This window comes from Ictidomys tridecemlineatus, chromosome 5 (genome assembly GCF_052094955.1).
Source record: "Ictidomys tridecemlineatus isolate mIctTri1 chromosome 5, mIctTri1.hap1, whole genome shotgun sequence".
NCBI lineage: Eukaryota > Metazoa > Chordata > Mammalia > Rodentia > Sciuridae > Ictidomys > Ictidomys tridecemlineatus.
Genome location: NC_135481.1, coordinates 7,885,995 through 7,907,050, shown reverse-complemented (window position 1 = coordinate 7,907,050; position 21,056 = coordinate 7,885,995). Strand labels below are relative to the sequence as shown.

Sequence of the window (21,056 nt, the reverse complement as noted above, 5' to 3'; positions counted from 1 at the left end):
TATAAGAGACAGATGAGAGCTGAGAGTTAGCCATTGGTGACAGAGACAGTTTACAGAGTAAGTATGGTAAGCCAAAGTTAGACTGAAAAGAGTTCAGGAGAGAATAAGATTTAAGTGAAGACAGAGAGGATATACATTCAACACATTTTGGTACAAAAGGGTAGCTCAAGTAGCATATACAAGGATTCTTTTGAGGTGATTTCAGTAGAAAGAATTTTAGCAGAAAGTGAATAATCAATGATGCTGAAAATAAGAAGCATATCCATATAAATGGGGAAGAAGGAATAGGATCCAGTCTACTATAAAGGACTTGGCCCTAGATAAGAACTTGAGTGTAGAAGGAGAAAAAGCATAAAGGCACAGGTCCATATTGGTTGTTAAATTTGACCACGAGAGAATATGGAAGTTCTCTTCTGAATAATGCTGTTGTTGTCAGCAAAATAAGCATGCTATTGAACTGAGAGTTGGAAATGAGAGTTGGAAGTAGGGAATAAGAGGTATTGAAAATTTGAAGAGAAGTCTAAAATAATTTCTAGGAAGGTGAGTGTGTGTGAATTGACCAGACTAAGTCTGCTTTGTTACCTCGCAATTCTAGAGCTCACTTGAGGTATAAATGTCATAAACTTAAAGTAAGAACAGTCAGTGTGATTTGCAATTATAGCCATATTAATTTGCTCTAGATATAGACGCAGAATAGGTAGAGATATGGATTTAGGATTGGAATTTTGCCTTGTAGGTACAAAAGAAGAGAGGGGCAAAGGAATTGAGTATCTGCAGTTTTGCAGTTAACATGATAAACCAAAATATCTGTAAGATGGATGAGGAGGGAAATGGGTCACATTCTATCTACTCCTGCCAAACTGTTGTCAATACCACATTTTACTTTCTTATCTCTGAGATACATTTCCTGAGATTACCCTTTTTGCCTTCTGTCCTTGTACCCTATTTACATCTCAAATAGATGCATACACACTGGACATCTGTGTGTTCAAATTCTATTTATATTCAAAGGATGGTGGTCACAATGCTTCCTTCTTAAAGTCTTCCCTCCTTACCCCTGGTGAACAGTCATCTTATTTTGAATTTCTATAGCAATTTAAATCTCTAATTGGCTAACTGCTTTGTATTATAATTTTGTGTGATGTCTTACCTCTTACACATAGTGATATTATAAACAGGGACTATCCTTGAATTCTTAGCATTTAGCTGGTGTTCAGTGAATGTTTGATGAGTTAGTGAAAATCTTAAGTAAAAAAAACAATGTCATGGACATTTTCCAAAGTAATTCTAGAAACTAGTATTTCATAGAGACTACTTTTAGTTTCATCTGCATAATCTTGTATATTCACTAGTTTGTAGAAATCCTGTTTTATTTTAAAATAATCACCATTTTATTAATTTATCTTGCAGGAGCATCTTTCCTTGAAGAAGTATATTGTTGACATTGTAGTTGAAAGTACAGTTCCACCAGAGCCTTTGAAAGATGGAGAAGAGCGGCAAAAAAATAAAAAAAAAGCCAAAAAGATAAAAGCTCGGATGAACTCCAGGTATCTTGAATATTCTTAAAAACAATACAAAACAAAACAAAAACTCTGAGTGATGTATCCTTTAATGTAAATTTGAGGAAGATAAAAAAAATTAAGTTGTTTGTTTTAAGAAAGCTTTGGAAATAACACTGATGAGCCTAATTTATAGCCACTTTCTTTGATTGAGAAAGAAAACTGCATATCGATCTAAAGCCCTTGCTTTCACCTGTTAAGAGCTCTTCTTATAATTGGATGCCAAAGCCCTGCCAAACTTGTGCCTCCTCCAGCATACAATAGTACATTTAAGTATGTGTAAACCAAGCCTATTTTTCTTTCCAACTATTGATTTTTAAATGATGTATCAAAGAAAATCAATAGCAATCAACAAATAGAAGTCTGCTGGCTGTAGTGTCAACCCCCGATGACTGAGTGTAATCAATTTGGTTGCCTGTCACAACAACAAAAAAAAAAGTTCAAGAAATATCTTAGAATGGAAAGTGAGTTGTCAGACCTGTAGTTTATCATCAGCCTCCAAAGCGACATCTGAATATCAGACAGCCATGTAGTCGATCATTACCTCACAAGCTTTGAGTGTCATCTGATGACTTATGTGTGTTGTTTGAAACCTTAGCTATTTGAGGAAGAGTATTCTGAATATGCCCTTAGATTTTTATTTCCAAACATCGCAAAGATAGAAAAGCTTGACTCATGGGATTATAAAAATATAGAACTAGAAGGATGGTGAATGATGCAGTTACCTCTTTGTAGTTTCATGTCCAGATTTGAATCTATCAAGGTATCCACTTCATCTTACAGTATCAAGGATGCCTTGAGAGTGTTCTTTTATATGAAGAATAGAAAAGGCTTTCTTGGTTATTTCTGAACTCATTTTTTTCCTAAGAATAGTTTCAACAGTTTACTTCAGGGTATTACTGACTTTGATTTCTAGTTTATGCTAAGAACTTGCTGACCTCCTGACACATGAATACTTTAGACCCTTTCTTTGGTTCCCATTTCTTCTTCATGTACACATTCTCTTGGTAAGCTCACTTAATCCTGTGACTTTACATACTTTGTAGTTGCTGATGACTACCCATTTAATACCTTCACTCAAATTTATTATGTCCAAAAAACCTGTACTGTCTTCCTCCCCCAAAACCCAACTTCATCTCCTAGTTTTCTGTATATTAGTAAATGATACTGTAGTTTAATTGACTAGGTCCCAACTAGTTAAAATCATCCTTTACCTCTCTCTTTCTAGTACACTTTGCATTAGATCCATCTGCAAGAGATGTTAGGTTTGCTTTAAAGTATATTCAGAATTTAACTATTTTAACTTCACTGCTTTTCCCAAATCCAAGCTTCCACCATCTCTCACCCGAGTGTTGTTGTAGTTCTCTGACTACTCCTTTTTTTCTCCCCTGTCTATTCTGAGCACTATAGCCAGAGTAAACCTGTTAAGGTGCTAAGTCAGAGCATGTCACTTCTAGACATCTCAGGACTTGTACAGTTTCTTGATCCTAGAAGGCTTTTCTAAAATATATCCATTTAGCTGACTCTCTCATCTTTAGGTCTTTGTTCAGATGTCACCTTTTTAGTGAGGATTTGCTTAAGGACCTGATTTTTAAAAATTTTTTTCACATAAGTAGAGCTTATTTATTAAAGAAAATCTTAAAAATACAAATAATCATGGGAAAATTCCTATAATTCAGTAGCTGCTAGTATTTTGGCATTTGTAACTGTTTTAGTGCATAAACACCTATATTTATTGATTTTTTTTCATGAAGATATAACATTATGTGAAATGTAGAGATCTAAGATATGTAGTTTGTTAAGTTTTAATAAATCTAAATATCTGTGGAATCCATAGACCTTTCAAATTTTAGAATTTTCCATTGTTCCACAGAGTTTCTTTGTAGTCAATGTCTGCTACCTCTACCCTTTGGCAATCACTTACCTGCTTTCTATCATTATCATTAGGACTCTTTCCTTTTCTAAAAATTCATACATTTGAAATCATACTACTTTGCAATTGGCTTTTTCTGAGTATACTGTTTTTGAGATTTACTTGTGTTTTCATTGCTGAACATATCCATATATGAATAATATCACAATTTTTTTGCTCATCTCTTGATAAACATTTGAATTTCTAGTTTGGGGTATTTATAAATAAATCTTCTATCAAGTTTTGGGTGAATTTTGTTTCCATTTCTCTTGGGTAAATATCTAGAGAAGTATAATTGACAAAATGTTTTCCGTAGTGGTTGTACCATTTTATTCACCCATCTGCAGTCTATGGAAGTTCTTTCTAGTTGCTCCACAGTCTTGCCAGTATTTGCCATCATTAATTTTAAATTTTTAGCCTAATTCTGGTGGAAATGTTGTAATAGCTCATTTTTGTTCTAATTGTGATTCCCTAGTGATTCATGGGCATCTTTTCATGTGCTTCATAATCATTCATTATCTTCCCTTGTGAAATGTCTGTTAAAAGATTTTCGCCCATTTACAAAATTAATCTATCATTTCATTATTGAGTTGTTTATATATTCTAACTACAATTTTTTTAGTCAGATATGTATAAAAAATTTTTCTTAATCTGGAACTTGCCTATATATTTTCTTTTATCTTTTTTGGTATTGGGGATGTTATGGGAGGGGTGGTTAACCACTGAGCTACACCTCCAGCCCCCTTCCCCATTTTTTTGAGATAGAGTCTTGCTAAGTTGCTTAGGGTTGCTGAGGCTGGCCTCAAACTTGTGATCTTCCTGCCCCAGCCTTCTGAGTCACTGGGTTTCAGGCATATGCCACTGTACATGGCTGCTTATACATTTTCTTGATGATAGCTTGCAGTTAGCAAAAGTTTAATTTTGATATTGTTTAATTTATCAGCATTTATCCTTTTATGCCTAGTGCTCTCTGGGTTATCTAAAAGATCCAAAGGTTAAAAGAAAGCCTTCTCAGAATTTTCTCTAGAACTTTGTAATTTCAGTTTTTGCATTAAGGCTTATGATTTATCTCACATCAGTTAATGGCAATGATATAAAATATAGTTAGGGGTTTATTTCTCCACATAAATAGTCTATTGTCCCAGTACTATTTGTTGAAAAGATTTTCCTTTTCCATTACACCAATTTAGCACCTTGTTTAAAAAAATTTTTTCCCCAATAATCTGTTTTCTCTTTTGAACACTTGATAAAAAAAAATATGAATCAGCCATATTGTTGTGGGTCTGTTTCTGGATTCTGAGTTCATTTCTGTTCCACTGATATATTTGTCTATCCCTTTTTTAAAAAAAAAATATACCTTTATTTTGTTTATTTATTTTTATGTGGTGCTGAGGATCAAACCCAGTATCTCACATATGCGAGGCAAGCACTCTACCACTAAGCCACAACCCCAGTTCTGATTTGTCTATCCTTAAACAAACTTGATTACCATACCATAGTTTTCCAGAAAGTCTTCAAGTAAAGTTGTAGAAATCCTTTATCTTTTTTGAGATTGTTTTGGTTAATCCAAGGAAATTTGCATTTTCATATAAATATCAGGGGCAGCTTTTTTTTTTTTAAAAAAAGGTCTTTTGGGATTTTGTAAGGATTGCATGGAATTTTTAGATTAGTTTGGAAAAAAACTGACATCCCAATAATATTGAGTCTTCCAATCTATGATTATGGTGTTTCTCTGCATTTGTTTACACTTTTTTAAATCTCTCTCAGTTTTGTGATTTTCAGTATATAAGTCTTATCAGTATTTCATGAAGTTCACCCCTAGTATTTTCTGGTTTTGAAGCCATTGAAAGTGATATTTTTATCTCATTTTTTATTTTTTTCTTGCTAGTGTAGAGGAGGACAATTGCTTTTTGCATAACCTATGTCCAAGGATATGATCAAATTGACTATGAATTATTATTTGTTGTTTTGTAAATACAAAGTCATTTTTTGTATATACATAAATATCTGTGTATAAAAACTGTTACTTCTTTCTTTTCAATGTGTATACTGTTTATTTCTTTTTATTATCTAATTGTGCTGCTCCATATCTTCAATACAATTTGAAATAGAAGCCTTGGTCCTGATTGTAACTGGAAAACATTCAGTTTTCCATCATTATGGTATGATATTAGCTATAGGGTTTTTGTATATGCCCTCTATCAGATTAAGGATGATTTTTTTTATTAGTTCCTTTAGAATATTTGTCATAAATTGATGTTCCATGTTCTCAAATACTTTTTCTATATATTTCAAGATTTATTTTTTTTAAATAAGTGGTGCCTTATTATTTTCAAATTAGTATAATTAAGATATAATTCACATTATATACAAGTCATCTGTTTAAAGTGTACAATTCAGTTAGAGTTTTGATGTTAAATCAACATTGTATTCCTAGTAATCACTTGTTCGTAATGTATTTTCTATATATTGTTGTATTTAGTTTGCTTACATTTTGTAGAGGATTTTTTAACTTATGCTCATGATGTATATGGGTGTTTAATTTCCCTGTTGAGTATTTGATTGTTTTTTGTTTTGGTTTTTTTTTTGTCTTTTGTGGTACTGGGGATTGAACTCAGGGGCACTCAACCACTAAGCCACATCCCTAGCCCTGTTTTGTATTTTATTTAGAGACAAGATCTCACTGAGTTGCTTAGTGCCTTGCTTTTGTTGTGGCTGGCTTTGAACTCAGGATCCTCTGTCTTTATCCTCCTGAGGCCCTGGAATTAGAGGCGTGCCCCACCATGCCTTGCTGACTGAGTCTTTGGTTTTGGTAAAAAAAGAATGCTGTCTCATTAAATGAGTTGGGATTGTTTCCGCCTTTATTTTCTGTACTTCTGTAAGACTGAGCTTCTCTCTTATTTAAATGATACATATATAATTCACTAATGAAGTAATAGTCCGTATTTCTTTAGTTTTTGGCAACTTATATCTTTCATTTCGGTTATCCATTTTATCTAAACTGTTGAATTTATTAGCATAAAATTGCATAAATTATTCCTATTCTTCCTGTTTCTCGCTCAGTATGTTAGGAATTGGAAGTTGTTACTCCAAGCAATTTGTTGTTCTAACAAGTCAAAAGCTGAACAAAACCAATATCTTTTTTTATATCCATAACCATAGTGACATCATAGAATAATCCACTGTCCCCTAATTGGGCATACAAGCAAATATAGAGAATCACAATTTGCTAGAACAGAAATCCATGAGCTGAAACTTCTGTAGAAGTATAAATTATGAATCACTGAAATATCAGTGTGAATAAGTCTGAGATTCAGTAATTACTCTCTGGGGTCACCCAGTCATGGGGGCTCTTCTAAAACTTCTAGAGTTTTACCTCTAGGAGTTTTTCACAGTGAATATTGGAAAAAATTTTCACAGTGAATATTGGAAAAACGTTTTCCTCCAGCTTTCAGCAGGAAGATCTGATTGAGTAGCCATTTAAAAATGTACTATAGCATTCTGTTGTTATAATAAAGTTCTGCTGTAAGGAGAAACTGTTTAACTAGAGCCTAACTTGCTGGTGTTTGTTTTATCAGACCCTAACTGACCGTAAAGGAAGGGAAATATGCAACTCTAGCTAGCTCTAGGTATCTATGTAGAGGAAGGAAAGATGCTAACTAAGACTTCCTGTAACTTTCCACAGAGCAGATGATGAAGTACCTCTCCCCTGCCCAATCTAGACACCTTGTCGTACCTGGGGAGGGTGGGGGTAAGTGACTAGGCAGCAACTAGGAAACACATGACTTTCCATTTTAGAGGCAAAGACTCATTAAATGACAGAGACTAATCATAGGACTGTAGAATGCATCCTGGGTGCCCATACCTATTACCACATTACTAAAACCCTACATACAGTAGTTCTTTTTACAGAATTCATCATGTCTGGCTATGAAGAAAAAAAATTAAAAGACATACTAAAAGGCAGGTGCACAGTTTGAAGAGACAGAGCAAACATTACTACCGGACTCAAATATGGCAGGGATGTTAGAATTATCAGATTTGGACTTTAAAACAATGATAAGTAATAACACCCAGAGGTCTGATAGATAAAATGAACATATGCAAGAACAGAGGGGCAATAGAAACAGAAAGATGGAAATTGTAAGAAAGAATCTAAATCCTAGAGGTGAGGGGATGGGAATCTGTCTCCCCACCTAGACACCATTTGCATTGGCAGAATCTCTCTGATGTAAATATTTTGGAAATTGGAAGTCTTTTTAAGGTTTGTATCTTTAAGGTAAAGGCTTAGAGGACGAAGTGGGTTAATTTCAATCAATTTCAGTTTTTAATGCTATAGCAACTACATGTACATGGCAATTTTAAGGCAGCCAAGGTGAGCAAAAAGGACTTTGTCCTCTAAATGTTAGGTTCTGAAGACTGATTGCTACTAATGCCCAGACATGTGGAAACAAAGAGGCTTGCATTCATTGTTGCATACTGCCCCTCATTTGTTTATAGAATCCCTACAACTTTGATTGAAGTGACTTAACAGTGGACTTAAAAGGTGCCTTTTTTTTTCTTCTTTTCTGTTTCCTATTTTCCCTTTTTGAGAGCTGGATATGAAGAATAGAACCTTCAAAATCAGTTTTGTTTTTATTTTTTTAAAAAATAAATGACAGCAGAATGCATTTCAATTCTTATTACACATATACAGCACAATTTTTCATATCTCTGGTTGTATATAAAGTATGTTTACACCAACTCCTGTCTTCATACATGTACTTTGGATGATGATGTCTATCACATTCCACTATCCTTGCTAATCCCCTGCCCCCTCCCTTACCCTCCCACGCCTCTGCCCTATCTAGAGTTCATCTATTCCTCCCATGCTCTCCCACCCTACCCCACTGAGTCAGCCACCTTATATCAGAGAAAACATTTGTTTTTTGGGGGGATTGATTGACTGACTTCACTTAGCATTATCTTCTCCACCACCATCTATTTACCTGCAAATGCTATGATTTTATTCTCTCTCTTTTTTTTTTTTTTTTTTGCTGAGTAAAATTCCATTGTGTATATATGCCACATTTTTTTTTTTATCCATTCATCCACTGAAGGGCATCTAGGTTGGCTCCAGTTTAGCTATTGTGAATTTTGCTGCTGTAAACATTGATGTGGCTGTGTCCCTGTAGTATACTATTTTTAAGTCTTTTGGGTATAGACTTAAAAATAGCATATTTGGTGGTTTCATTCCCAGATGTCCAAGGAAACTCCATACTGCTTTCCCTATTGGTTGCACCAATTTGCAGTCCCACCAGCAATGTATGAGTGTACCTTTTTCCCCACATCCTCATTAACACTTATTGTTGTTTGTCTTTGTAATAGCTGCCATTCTGACTGGAGTGAGATGATATCTTAGGGTAGTTTTGATTTGCATTTCTGTAATTGCTAGAGATGATGAACATTTTTTCATATATTGTTGATTGGTTGTTACCTTCTCAAAATCAGTTGTATATAGGGAAAAATTAGGGATGCACATGCTAGAGAAACCTGAGGTTCAGAAAATAGTTGAGAGGACCTTAAGTTTATATCGCAAGCCAGTCTTTAGAACAGAAACAATGTAACAAAACAATAACAACCACAAGAAACAAAAGCAGTAACAAAAACAGCAAACTTTGGGGATAGGGGAAAATATGATTTATTGAGTCACCACATTATTAGAATCAAATAATCCAGTTTTCAACAACAACATAAAAACACAAGGCACAAAAAGAAATAAAGTCTGGCACATTCAAAGGAAAAAAATAAATGAATAAAAAATTGTCCCTGAAAAATACCTGATGGTTGATCTACTAGACATAGAAAATAGCAGTCATAGAACTAAAGGGAGATATGGAGAAAGTTAAGAAAATGATGTATGAATAAAATGGAAATTTGAATAAAGAAGAGGGAATACTTTCCAAATAATTCTGTGAATCTAGCATTACCCTCATGCCAAAAGTCATGCAGAAATATCACAAGAAAAGAAATCTAAAGATTGATGTCTCTTATGAACATTGATGCCAAATTGTAAAGAAAATGGTACCATATAGAATTCAGCAGCATATTAAAAGGATATTATCAAGACAAATTGGATTTATTCTTAGAATTCGAGGATTGTTCAACATGAAAATTGATCAATGTAATATACTACAAACAGAATGAAGGAGAAAATTATGTGATTATCAGAATTGACTCATAAAGAACATTTGACAAAATATAACACTGTTTTATGTAAAAACATTTAACAAATTGAGGATAGACCTAAACAAATTGAGCACTATAAAGCCATATATGAAACCCCATAATGAACATTATAACCATTGGGGAAATCTTTTCCTCTGAGGTCAGAAACAAGACAAGGATTTCTGCTTTTACCACTTCGGTTGAACATACTAGTGGAAATTCTAGCCAGAACAATTAGGTAAGATAAGAAAAATTAAAGATATCAAAATTGGAAAGGGATAAGTCTGTTCATAGGTTACGTTATTGTACATGTATAAAACACCAAAGATTCTACCCCCAAAACCTGTTATCTTTAACCAACAAATTCTGCCCAGTATCAGTATACAATGTCAATGTATGAAAATCAGCTTCATTTATATATATTAGCAATGAATAATCTGAAAATAAAATTTAGAGAACAGTTCCACTAGCAATAACATCAAAAAGAATGAAGTACGAAGCAGTTAAACAAGGAAGTGAGAGATTTATATGGATTTGTACAAAGAAACCTGCAAAAATTTCTGAAAATTCAAGGAGGCATAAATAAATGAAAACATTCCATGTTCATGGGTTTAAAGACATGGCATGTTAAAGGGTCCTCTGAGTCAATGGGATTACAGAAACATGCCACCACATCCAGGAAAGATTTTTCTTCCTCTATATTTCTACTCTATACCTCTTTTTTATATTTGTAGTTTTTTTTCTTCATTTCACTTTTTAAACTTTTTTTGTTGTGATTGAAAACTAAGACAAAAATAGCCAGGTGTAGTGTTGCACAAGTGTCATTTCAGCAACTTGTGACACACTGTCTCAGAAAGGAACAGGGGTGTGGCTCATTGGTAGAGCACCCCTGGGTTCAATCCCCAGTACTGAAACAAACACATAAACCCCAGTAAAACAGAAATATCCATGTTAGCTTAGGCCTATAAAAGGTCAGGATTAGGTTTTGAAATCAGGGAGTGTGAGTCCTGTAGATTTTTTTGTTTTACAAGATTATTTTGGCTGTTCATGTGGACCTTGAGATTCCATATGAATTTTACAGTGAGTTTTTCTAATTCTGCAAAAAAACAAGCAAACAAAAATTAGATTTCTTTTCCTGCAGTATCCTTGCCTGGCATTTGATAGGGATTGCAGTAAATGATGGCTTTGGCAATACTGAATGAATATTAGTGAGCAAATGGAGTTATAGGAGCTTTCACTTATTGTTGATGGAAATTTAAAATGGAACAGCCACTTTGGAAGACAGCTTGGAAGCTTTATATAAAAACTAAACATACTTTCACTGTATGATTCAGACATAGCACTCCTTGATCTTTACCCAGAGAAGTTGAAAGCTCACGTTCACACAAAAACCTGCACAACTATATTCATAATTGTTGAAACTGGGTAGCCACTTGTGTGTCCTTCAGTAAGTGAATGGATAAATAACCTATTATGATGGTATGTCCAGACAGTGAAACATTATTAAGCAATAAAAAAAAATGTACTGGGAAGGCATAAAAAGACATGGAGTAACCTTAAACGCACACTACTATGTGAAAGAAGCCAATCTGAAAAGGCTGCATGTGGTATGATTCCATCTGCACCATATTCTTGAAAAGGCAAAACTATGGAGACAGTGAAGAGATCAATTATGTGGGATGAATAAGTGGAGCACAGATATTTTAAGACAATGAAATTACTCATTTTAATGCTGTAACAGTGATGTATATGTTATTATAAATTTGTCCAAAACCAAGGAACATAAAACAACAATTGTGAACTGTATTGTAAACTATGAACTTTGGGTGATAGTGTCTATTTAGGTTTACAATTTGTAATAAATTTACCACTCAGGTGGTATATTTGTATAAAGAGGGCAACTATGCATCTGGAGGAGCAGAGGTTATGTGGAAATTTTTTTTAGATTCCAATTTTACTCTTTACACTGTTCTAAGAAAAGTAATTTTCAAAAGCGAATTCTCATTTTTTCTTTTAATACCTGTAGTATATATAGTAGCATCCTATCTTTTATGCCAGAAAATTATGATTTTTTCCTTCCATTTACTTTATATATAATATTCCCTTTTTGCTGAATTATTAGGTGATATTTATTTGAAACTTCTCTCCTTTTTATAGGATATGTAATCATAGATGTCACTTTCCCTCTAATACCAATGGAAGTCACAATCTGCATATTTTAATATATTATGTTGTATTTTTATTTATATAAACTTAAAAATATTTTCTGCTTTTTGACCCATTGGTTGCTTAGTGTGTTGCTAGCTGGCATGGTAGAACATGCCTATAATCCCAGCTGCTTGGGAGGTTGACACAGCAGGATCACAAGTTTGAAATCAGCCTGGGCAACTTATTGAGACCCTGTTTCAAAATAAAAATAAAAAGGTCTGGAGACCTAGCTTAGTGGTAAAGTGCCCTGAGTTTAATCCTCAGTACTGGGAGGCAAAGGGGAAGTGTGTGTTTATTTCCATTTAGGAACCTTCCAGGCACCTTTTTGGCTTTGATTGCTAATTTAATTTCCTGTAATCAGAGAAGATACTTGGTTTAATTTCAGTTTTTAAAATTCATTGAGGATTCTTTTTAGTTCCCATCATCTGCTTTACCTTGATCAGTGTTGCCTATTTATTTGAAAAGCATTTATAATTGTGCTTGTAGTAGGTATAGTTTCTTTAGTGTCAATTATGTCTAGATGATTGATACTGTTAAAGTCAGAAAACTATTGTTTTATCTCTAATATTTATATGTGATATTGTTCTATACTTTTCTTCTTTTTAAAATATATTTAGTTGTAGATGGACAAAATACCTTTATTTTATGTTGTAAGGGTCCGGCGGAGCATTGGAGAAAGAGACCACACAAGAGACTGGCTCCATGCAATTGGCAAAAGGGGATTTATTGGGGATCCATTCCAGCGCGCTGGGGTTCTGTGCTCACTCAAGAAGGGAGAGCAGCCCAGAGCCCAGAGCAGAGGTCAAGCAGAGCTTAAGTACACTTTTTGGAGAGGGCGGTGGGCCTTGCATACATCAGAACAAATCATCATGAGGCGTGGTAAAATTGAACAACAACTCTGAGACAGGATTAGTACATTCATTGGCGGGAACAGTCTGGGCAGGGGTGATTGGTCACTCCTAAGTGGGGTACACATTTAAACTGATTGGTTTTGGGACGTGGATGCTTACGTGCCGAGTTACGTGGAGCCCTTAGCTATTAAACAACCAGGGAACCATGAGAAATATTTACTGGGCAGTTCAGGTATTGTCCTAACAGCTACAGGGATTACAGGTTCCGGGGGTAGCAGAGGAATTTTAACAATACCTGGCCATTTACTTTTTAGCCCAAGCCTTGCAATTTAGAAGTTTTACAATGCCCAGTCTTTTACACTTTAACTCAGACTTTTGCAGCTTAGAATCAGCTTAGAAATTTTACCTTTACCATGTTATTTATTTTTTGTGTGGTGCTGAGAACCTTAAGGGAATAGTCCAAGAAGCAGAATAGGGTATATTTTTCCATCTTCTAAGATCTTCTTCTATTTCTCTCTTTAGGGTTCTGTAGTTTTCATTGTATAAATCTTTCACCTCTTTTGTTAGGTTAATTCCCAAGTATTTTATTTTTTTGGAGGATATTGTGAATAGGGTGGTTTTCCTCATTTCCATTTCAGAAGATTTGTTGCTAATATACAGGAATGCCTTTGATTTATGCGTGTTGATTTTATATCCTGCCACTTTGCTGAATTCATTTATTAACTCTAGTAGTTTCTTTGTAGACCCTTTTGGGTCTGCTAGGTATAAGATCATTTCACCCGCAAACAGTGATAATTTAAGTTGTTCTTTTCCTATCTTTATGCCTTTAATTTCTTTCATCTGTGTAATTGTTCTCGCCAGTATTTCAAGAACTAAATTGAATAGAAGTGGTGAGAGAGGCCATCCCTGTCTTGTTCCAGATTTTAGAGGGAATGCTTTCAATTTTTCTCCATTTAGAATGATGCTAGCCTGAGGCTTAGCATAGATAGCTTTTACAATGTTGAGGTAAGTTCCTGTTATCCCTAGTTTTTCTAGTGTTTTGAACATAAAGGGATGCTGTACTTTGTCGAATGCTTTTTCTGCATCTATCGAGATGATCATATGGTTCTTATCTTTAAGTCTATTGATGTGGTGATTAACATTTATTGATTTCCGTATATTGAACCAGCCTTGCATCCCAGGGATGAATCCTACCTGATCATGATGCACGGTCTTTTGATATGTTTTTGTATCCAATTCGCCAGAATTTTATTGAGAATTTTTACATCTAGGTTCATTAGAGATATTGGTCTGTAGTTTTCTTTCTTTGAAGTGTCTTTGTCTGGTTTCTGAATCAGGGTGATGTTGGCCTCATAGAATGAATTTGGAAGAGCTCCGTCTTTTTCTATTTCCTGAAATAACTGGAAAAGTATTGGTATTAATTCTTCTTTGAAGGTTTTGTAAAACTCTGCTGTATACCCATCTGATCCTGGGCTTTTCTTGGTTGGTAGTCTTTTCATGGATTCTTCTATTTCCTCCTTTGTTATTGGTCTGTTTAAATTGTGTGTATCCTCCTGACTCAATCTGGGAAAATCATATGACTTAAGAAATTTATCGATGTATTCACTATCTTCTATTTTATTGGAATATAGGGTTTCAAAATAATTTCTAATTATCTTCTGTATTTCTGTAGTGTCTGTTGTGATATTGCCTTTTTCATCCCGTATGTTAGTAATTTGAGTTCTCTCTCTTCTCTTCGTTAGCATGGCTAAGGGTCTGTCGATCTTATTTATTTTTTCAAAGAACCAACTTTTAGTTTTGTCAATTTTTTCAATAGTTTCTTTTGTTTCAATTTTGTTGATTTCTGCTCTGATTTTAATTATTTCTTGCCTTCTGCTACATTTGCTCTTGTTTTGCTCTTCTTCTTCTAGGGTTTTGAGATGAAGTGTGAGCTCATTTATTTGTTGTTTTTTTTCTTTTTTTGAGGAATGAACTCCAGGCAATGAATTTCCCTCTTAAAACTACTTTCATTGTGTCCCATAGATTCTGATATGTTGTGTCTGTATTTTCATCTATCTCTAAGAATTTTTTGATTTCCTCCTTTATGTCTTCTGTAACCAATTGTTCATTCAGTAACATATTGTTCATTTTCCAGGTGATGCAGGATTTTTCCTTCCTTCCTTTATCATTGATTTCCAGTTTCATTCCATTATGATCAGATAAAATGCATGGTATTATCTCCACACCTTTATATTTACTAAGGGTTGCCCTGTGGCATAATATATGGTCTATCTTTGAGAAGGATCCATGTGCTGCTGAGAAAAACTTATATTCACTTGATGATGGTTGATATATTCTATATATGTCAGTTAAGTCTAGGTTATTGATTGTGTTATTGAGTTCTATAGTTTCTTTATTCAACTTTTGTTTGGAGGATCTGTCCAATGGTGAGAGAGATGTGTTGAAGCCACCCATAATTATTGTGTTGTGGTCTTTTTGATTCTTGAACTTGAGGACTCGAGTTTGTTTGCAGCACCATTATTTGGTGCATACATATTGATAATTGTTATATCTTGTTGGTGAATATTTCCTTTTAACAGTATATAGTGTCCTTCTTTATCCCTTTTGATTAACTTAGGTTTGAAGTTGATTTTATTCGATATGAGTATGGCCACTCCTGCTTGCTTCCTAGGCCCATATGAGTGGTATTTTTCCCAACCTTTCACCTTCAGCCTTTGTATGTCTTTTCCTATCATGAGTCTCCTGAAGGCAGCATATAGTTGGATCTGTTTTTTTAACCCAAGTTTCTAGCATGTGTCTTTTGATTGGTGAGTTTAAGCCATTAACGTTTAAGGTTACTATTGATAATATGGTTTGTACTTCCAGTCATGTTTGTTTGTTTGTTTAAATTTGGCTTGTTTTTCCTCTTTGATTATTTTCCCCCCCTTTACTGAGTTTACCTCCCACTGTTGGTTTTGGGTGCTGCTTTTCATTTTCTCTTCTTGTAGTGCTTTGCTCAAAATGCTTTGCAGTGCTGGTTTTCTGGCTGCGAATTCTTTTAACTTTTGTTTATTGTGAAATATTTTAATTTCATTGTCAAACCTGAAGTGTAAATTTGCTGGATACAATATCTTGGTTGGAATCCATTATATTTCAGCATTTGAAATACGTGTTCCAGGATCTTCTCGCTTTCAACATCTGTGATGAAAAATCAGCCTTTAACCTAATTGGTTTACCCTTTAATGTAATCTGCCTCCTTTCTCTTGTAGCTTTTAATTTTCTCTCCTTGTTCTCTATATTGGATATCTTCATAATAATGTGTCTTGGAGTTGATCTATTACGGTTTTGTATGTTTGGGGTCCTGTAGGCTTCCAGGATTTGGCAATCCATTCCATCTTTCATGTCTGGAAAGTTTTCTAAAATTATTTCATTCAAGAGATTGCTCATTCCTTTGGTTTGGACCTCTATACCTTCCTCTATCCCAATGACACTTAAGTTTGGTTTTTTTATGACATCCCATATCTCTTAGATGTTTTGCTCATGGTTTCTTACCAGCCTTTCTGCATTGAATATACTCTTTTCGAGTTGATATACTTTGTCTTCATTATCTGATGTTCTGACTTCTGTCTGATCTAGTCTACTTATAATATTCTCATTTGAGTTTTTGATTTGGTTTATGATTTCCTGCATTTCTAGGATTACTCTTTGATTTTTTTTAAAATCTCTATCTCCTGGTAGAGTTGATTTTTTTTTTTTTTTTTCTTCTTGAATCTGTGTATGTAATTCATTTTCCAAGTATTCTTTCATTGTTTGGACTTGCTGTCTAATGACTGCTTTAAAATTCCATTCCATCTGAGTCAGGTATGCCTTGAGTTCTTTATCTGTCCATTTTTCTGATATCTCTAGGTCCTTCTGTAAATTTAAGTTATGCTGAATTGTTTGTAATCCTTTTTTCCCTTGTTTTTTCATGGTGCTCACATTACTTTCCAACTCTGTTTGACTGCTTTGTTTCTGTTTTCTCCTGTAAATTTGTTTTGGTTTTGTATAGCTTCAAGATCTCTCCTTTGTGTTGGGAGACAATGTTTAGAGATGTTGGATTTAATTGTGATTTAAGGTAAATTCATTAGTTTCATTAAAGACCTATAGATTTTGATGGCATATAGAGAATTAAGGTTTGAACTTCAAGTTTTATGTTAAGGTGGGGAGATATGATGGTATGGAGGTTAGTATATCTTAACTTCTTTGGGGGGTTGCTCAAATGCAGGTGGATATTAACAAGACAATAGACAGGAGTACTTGGGGGTAGTTAAGGGCTTAGGCGGACTATAGACCATCTCATGTAATATTCATCTATTTGCATTTAGTAAATTACACGTAATTGGAGTGGTCATGCTTGGGAGGAAAGACAGGGAAAAGGTAAGGAAGCAAACCAAGAAAGATAGAGGGGGAGAAGAAAGAAAGAGAAAAAATAGAAAAGGAAAAGATGAAATGATTAAAAAAAATAAAATTAAAATTACTATTTAAGAAAAAAGGAAAAAAAAAAGCACTGTTAAGGCTTCTATTTTCTTCACTTCCAGTAGGTGGAGCTGTGCCTTCCGGACCAAGATTTTGCCCTCGGCTGTAGGAAACAATCCGTATGAGGCTGCTCCCTCCTCCTCCACCTTGTGTCCCTCTAATCCTGTTCACTTAGGTTTATTCCTGGCCTCTAGTCTCCTCACTTCTCCCACCATACAGGCCTTCCCCAGTGTGTACCTCTCCGCAGTTCAAGCTACACTCTAGGCCTGCAGTTTTCTGGATGTGGAGCGAGGCTATTGGGACCCGGCCCCCTGTTCTTTCGATTCCCTCAGCCACTCCTCCGAGAGCTGGCGAGACAGGTTTCCCTGCTGGTGGGAGAGGGGGAGTTGGAGGTCAGGTGCCTTTACCTTTCCCCACACCTCTATTCATGCTCACTCTGATAATCACGCCCCCGGAAAGCCGGGGAGAAATTTTATGCGATTTCCCTGCTGAATGGGAGAAGGGCTAAATGTCACACACCCATTCTATTGCTGAACTTGCTGCGATGGTGTTGGATCTGTCAGAAACTGGCGATGTTGTCGTCAGCTCTCCAATATGGTGGCCGCTGGCTTCCTCGGTGGGGTGTCCAGTGTGGAGAGCAGATCTGGACTGTTTCTCTCCCCTGTCTCAAACCCAGAACTTAGCCTGGAGCACTCTGAGGGCACAGTTGGCAGAACCCCACAGAATCTATAGCACTGTTTCTCTGCATTGCTTGCATGTCCGCACGCAGGCTCCGGCTGGCTGCTGATCAGTAAGCCTGAATCTCTAGGTGCACGGTTCACTCTCGATTGAACCGTAGTGACTGATCCTCGGGTGTTGAAATTCTTCCTCTAGGTTTCAATGCATCCCAATTTTGCTGGACATTTCTTACAAGATAGCTTCTGGCCGTTCTGAACTCGCTAATCACCTGTGCAATGACAGGGTACACAGGGGTGTCGCACTCTATTCACTGCCATCTTCCATCCCCACATTTTCTTTATCCATTTTTCTATTGATGGTCACCTAGGTTTATTCCATAGCTTAGCTATTGTGAATTGTGCAGCTCTAAACATTGTTGTGGTTGTATCACTGTAGTATGCTGATTTTAAATCCTTTGGATATATGCCTAGGTTGACATGGCACCATTAGTATCCATTGTTCACATTCCACAATTTTGTTGTAACTTCATTGCAACTCTGTGATATAGAAATAGAATGCCCAATCAAAATATGGGAGGTAAAGAGTTGGTAAATGAAAGAGATATTAGCAAGGGGTATATACGTAAGGCAACACCAATACATGTGGTGTTTAGCCTTTGGGGATTCAAATTCACTCAGCCAGTGCTGGCACTAGTAAACACTGTTTTCTGCTGAATGTCACCTTGTTTTTTCTCTCTATCAAGAATTCTTCAATAGGTCAAATGATGGTTACATTCTTAGTGTTTTGAGGAACCTGGATACTGCTTTCCAGAGTAGGTGTACCAACTTGTAGTACTATCAGCATTGTATGAGTGTTCCATTTTCCCCACATGCTCGCCAACATTTATTTTTACTTGTATTCTTCATAATTGTCCTTCTGACTGGAGTGAGTTGAAATATCAGTGTAGTTTTAGTTTGCATTTCTCTGATTGTTATAGAAGTCAAATGTTGTTCTCATGTATTTGTTGACCATTCATATTTCTTCTTTTGAAAAGTGTCTGTTTAGTTCTTTGCCCTTTTATTGATTGGGTTATTTGGTTTTATGGTGTTAAGTATTTTGAGTTTTTTGTTTCTATATCCTGGAGGTCAATGCTCTATCTGAGGTGAAGGTGGCAAGACTTTCTCTCATTCTGTAGGCTCCTGTTCACATTCTTGACTGTATCCTTTGCTGTGAAAAGACCTTTTAGTTTGATATCATCCCATTTATTGATTCTTGATTTTACTTCTTGTGCTTTAGGAATCTTATAGAAGTCAGTTTCTAAGCCAATATGATGGAGACATGCGTGTACATTTTCTTCTATTCCATGCGGATTCTATGGTTTAATGCCTAGGTCCTTTGTGCAGTATGTGATAGGGGATTGATTTCATTCTTCTACATGTGTATTTCCAGTTTTCCCAGCACTATTTGTTGAAGAGGCTATTTTTTCTCCAATATATCTTTATGATGCCTTTGTCTAGTATGAGTTAACTGTATTTATACTGTTTTACTTTTCCTACTTAACATTGCCTCTGTGTCTTTTATGCTGTTCCACTGGTCATCGTGCCTATTTTGGCACCATTACAAAGCTGCATTTGTCACTAGAGCTATGTAGTATAATTTAAGGTTGGGTTTGGTGATGCCTCACTTTCCTTGCTAAAAATTGCTTTGGCTATTTGGGGCCTTTTTAAAAAAATTTTTGGTTATAGATGGACACAGTACCTAAATTATTTTATAATGTTATGCTGAGAATTGATCCTAGGGCCTCACATGTGCTAGTCAAGCACTCTACTACCACTGAGCTACAATCCCAGCCCTAGGCCTCTTATTTTTACAAATGAATTTTATCATTGCTTTTTCTATTTCTATGAAGAATGTCATTGGAATTTTAATAGGAATTGCATTAAATCTGTATAGTATTTTTGATAGTAGGGCCATTTTGACAATAATAATTCTGCCTTTGTAAGAACAGGTTGAAAAAATCTCTGGGATAGTATGAAGACTGTTCTAAGGGTAAAGTTTATAGCACTGAGTGCCTATGGTAAAGAAAGAAAGATCCCAAATAATCTACTATGATCGTGTAAGTCCCCAGGAAAGTTACAAGAAACTAGTTCCAAATGAAGAAAAGGCAGGATGTAATTAATTTTAGAGCCAAAATTAAAGTTAGAATTAAAAAAAAATACAAAGGATCAGTTCAAGAAAAAGTTGATTCTTGGAAAAGATAAACAAGATTGATAAACACTTAGCTAAATTAACCAAAAGCAAGAATATCCAAATCAGCAAAAACTGAAGATAAAAAAGGAGAATATCACCAGACTCCTCTGAATTCCAGAGGATCATTAAAATCCATTTTGAAAATTTATACTCCAATAAATTGCAAAATCTAGAAAACATTTGGCAGTTTTCTAGACACATGTTAACCTTCCCAAATGGAATCAGGAAGATGTAGAAAACCTAAACAGACCAATAGCAAGTAATGAAATTGAAACAGTTATTAAAAGCTTTCCAACAAAGAAAAACCCACCACCAGATAGAGTCTCAGCTAAGTTCTACCAGATCTGTAAAGAAGAACTAATGCCAGTCTTTCTTAAATTATTCTATGTAATAGGGAATTCATTCTGTGAATTTAGTATCACCCTGTTACCAAAACCAAAGACACATCAAAGAAAAAATTTCAGACCAATATCCCTAATAAACATAGATGAAAAAAGTCCTTAATAAAATACTGGCAAACTATATTCAAAAACACATTAAGAAGATAGAATACTATGATCAAGTGGATATCATCCCAGGGGTGCAAGTTTGGTTCAACATATACAAATTATTTAATGTAATTTACCACATAAATAGTCAAAAACAAGAATCATATGATTATCTCAATGGATGCAGAAAAATAATTTAGCACCTATTCATGTTTAAAACACTATAGAAATAAGGGATGCAAGGAACTTACCTCAACACTTTAAAGGGTCTATACAATAAAACCAAGGCTAATATAATAATGGAGAAAAACCTAAAGCATTTTTTCTTAAAAACAGGAACAAGACAAGGGTGTCCACTCTTACTTTTCCTATTTAACATAGTCCTTAAACTTCTAAGTAAGAGAAATAAATTAAAGGGATACACATAGGA

The 21,056-nt window shown here is 35.0% G+C and overlaps 1 protein-coding gene across 16 annotated transcripts in view; it reads left to right on the top strand.

Annotated features, from left to right (window-relative positions):
• Scaper (S-phase cyclin A associated protein in the ER) overlaps nucleotides 1-21,056 on the top strand; it is a 438,325-nt gene that overhangs the window by 194,074 nt on the left and 223,195 nt on the right. For all 16 annotated transcript variants that reach the window (XM_078049222.1, XM_078049220.1, XM_078049216.1 and 13 more), the window contains one exon: nucleotides 1,411-1,547. In XM_078049222.1, coding sequence (XP_077905348.1) covers nucleotides 1,537-1,547 — 11 coding nt within the window. In that variant the 5' untranslated portion in view covers nucleotides 1,411-1,536. The remainder of the gene's footprint in view (nucleotides 1-1,410; nucleotides 1,548-21,056) is intronic.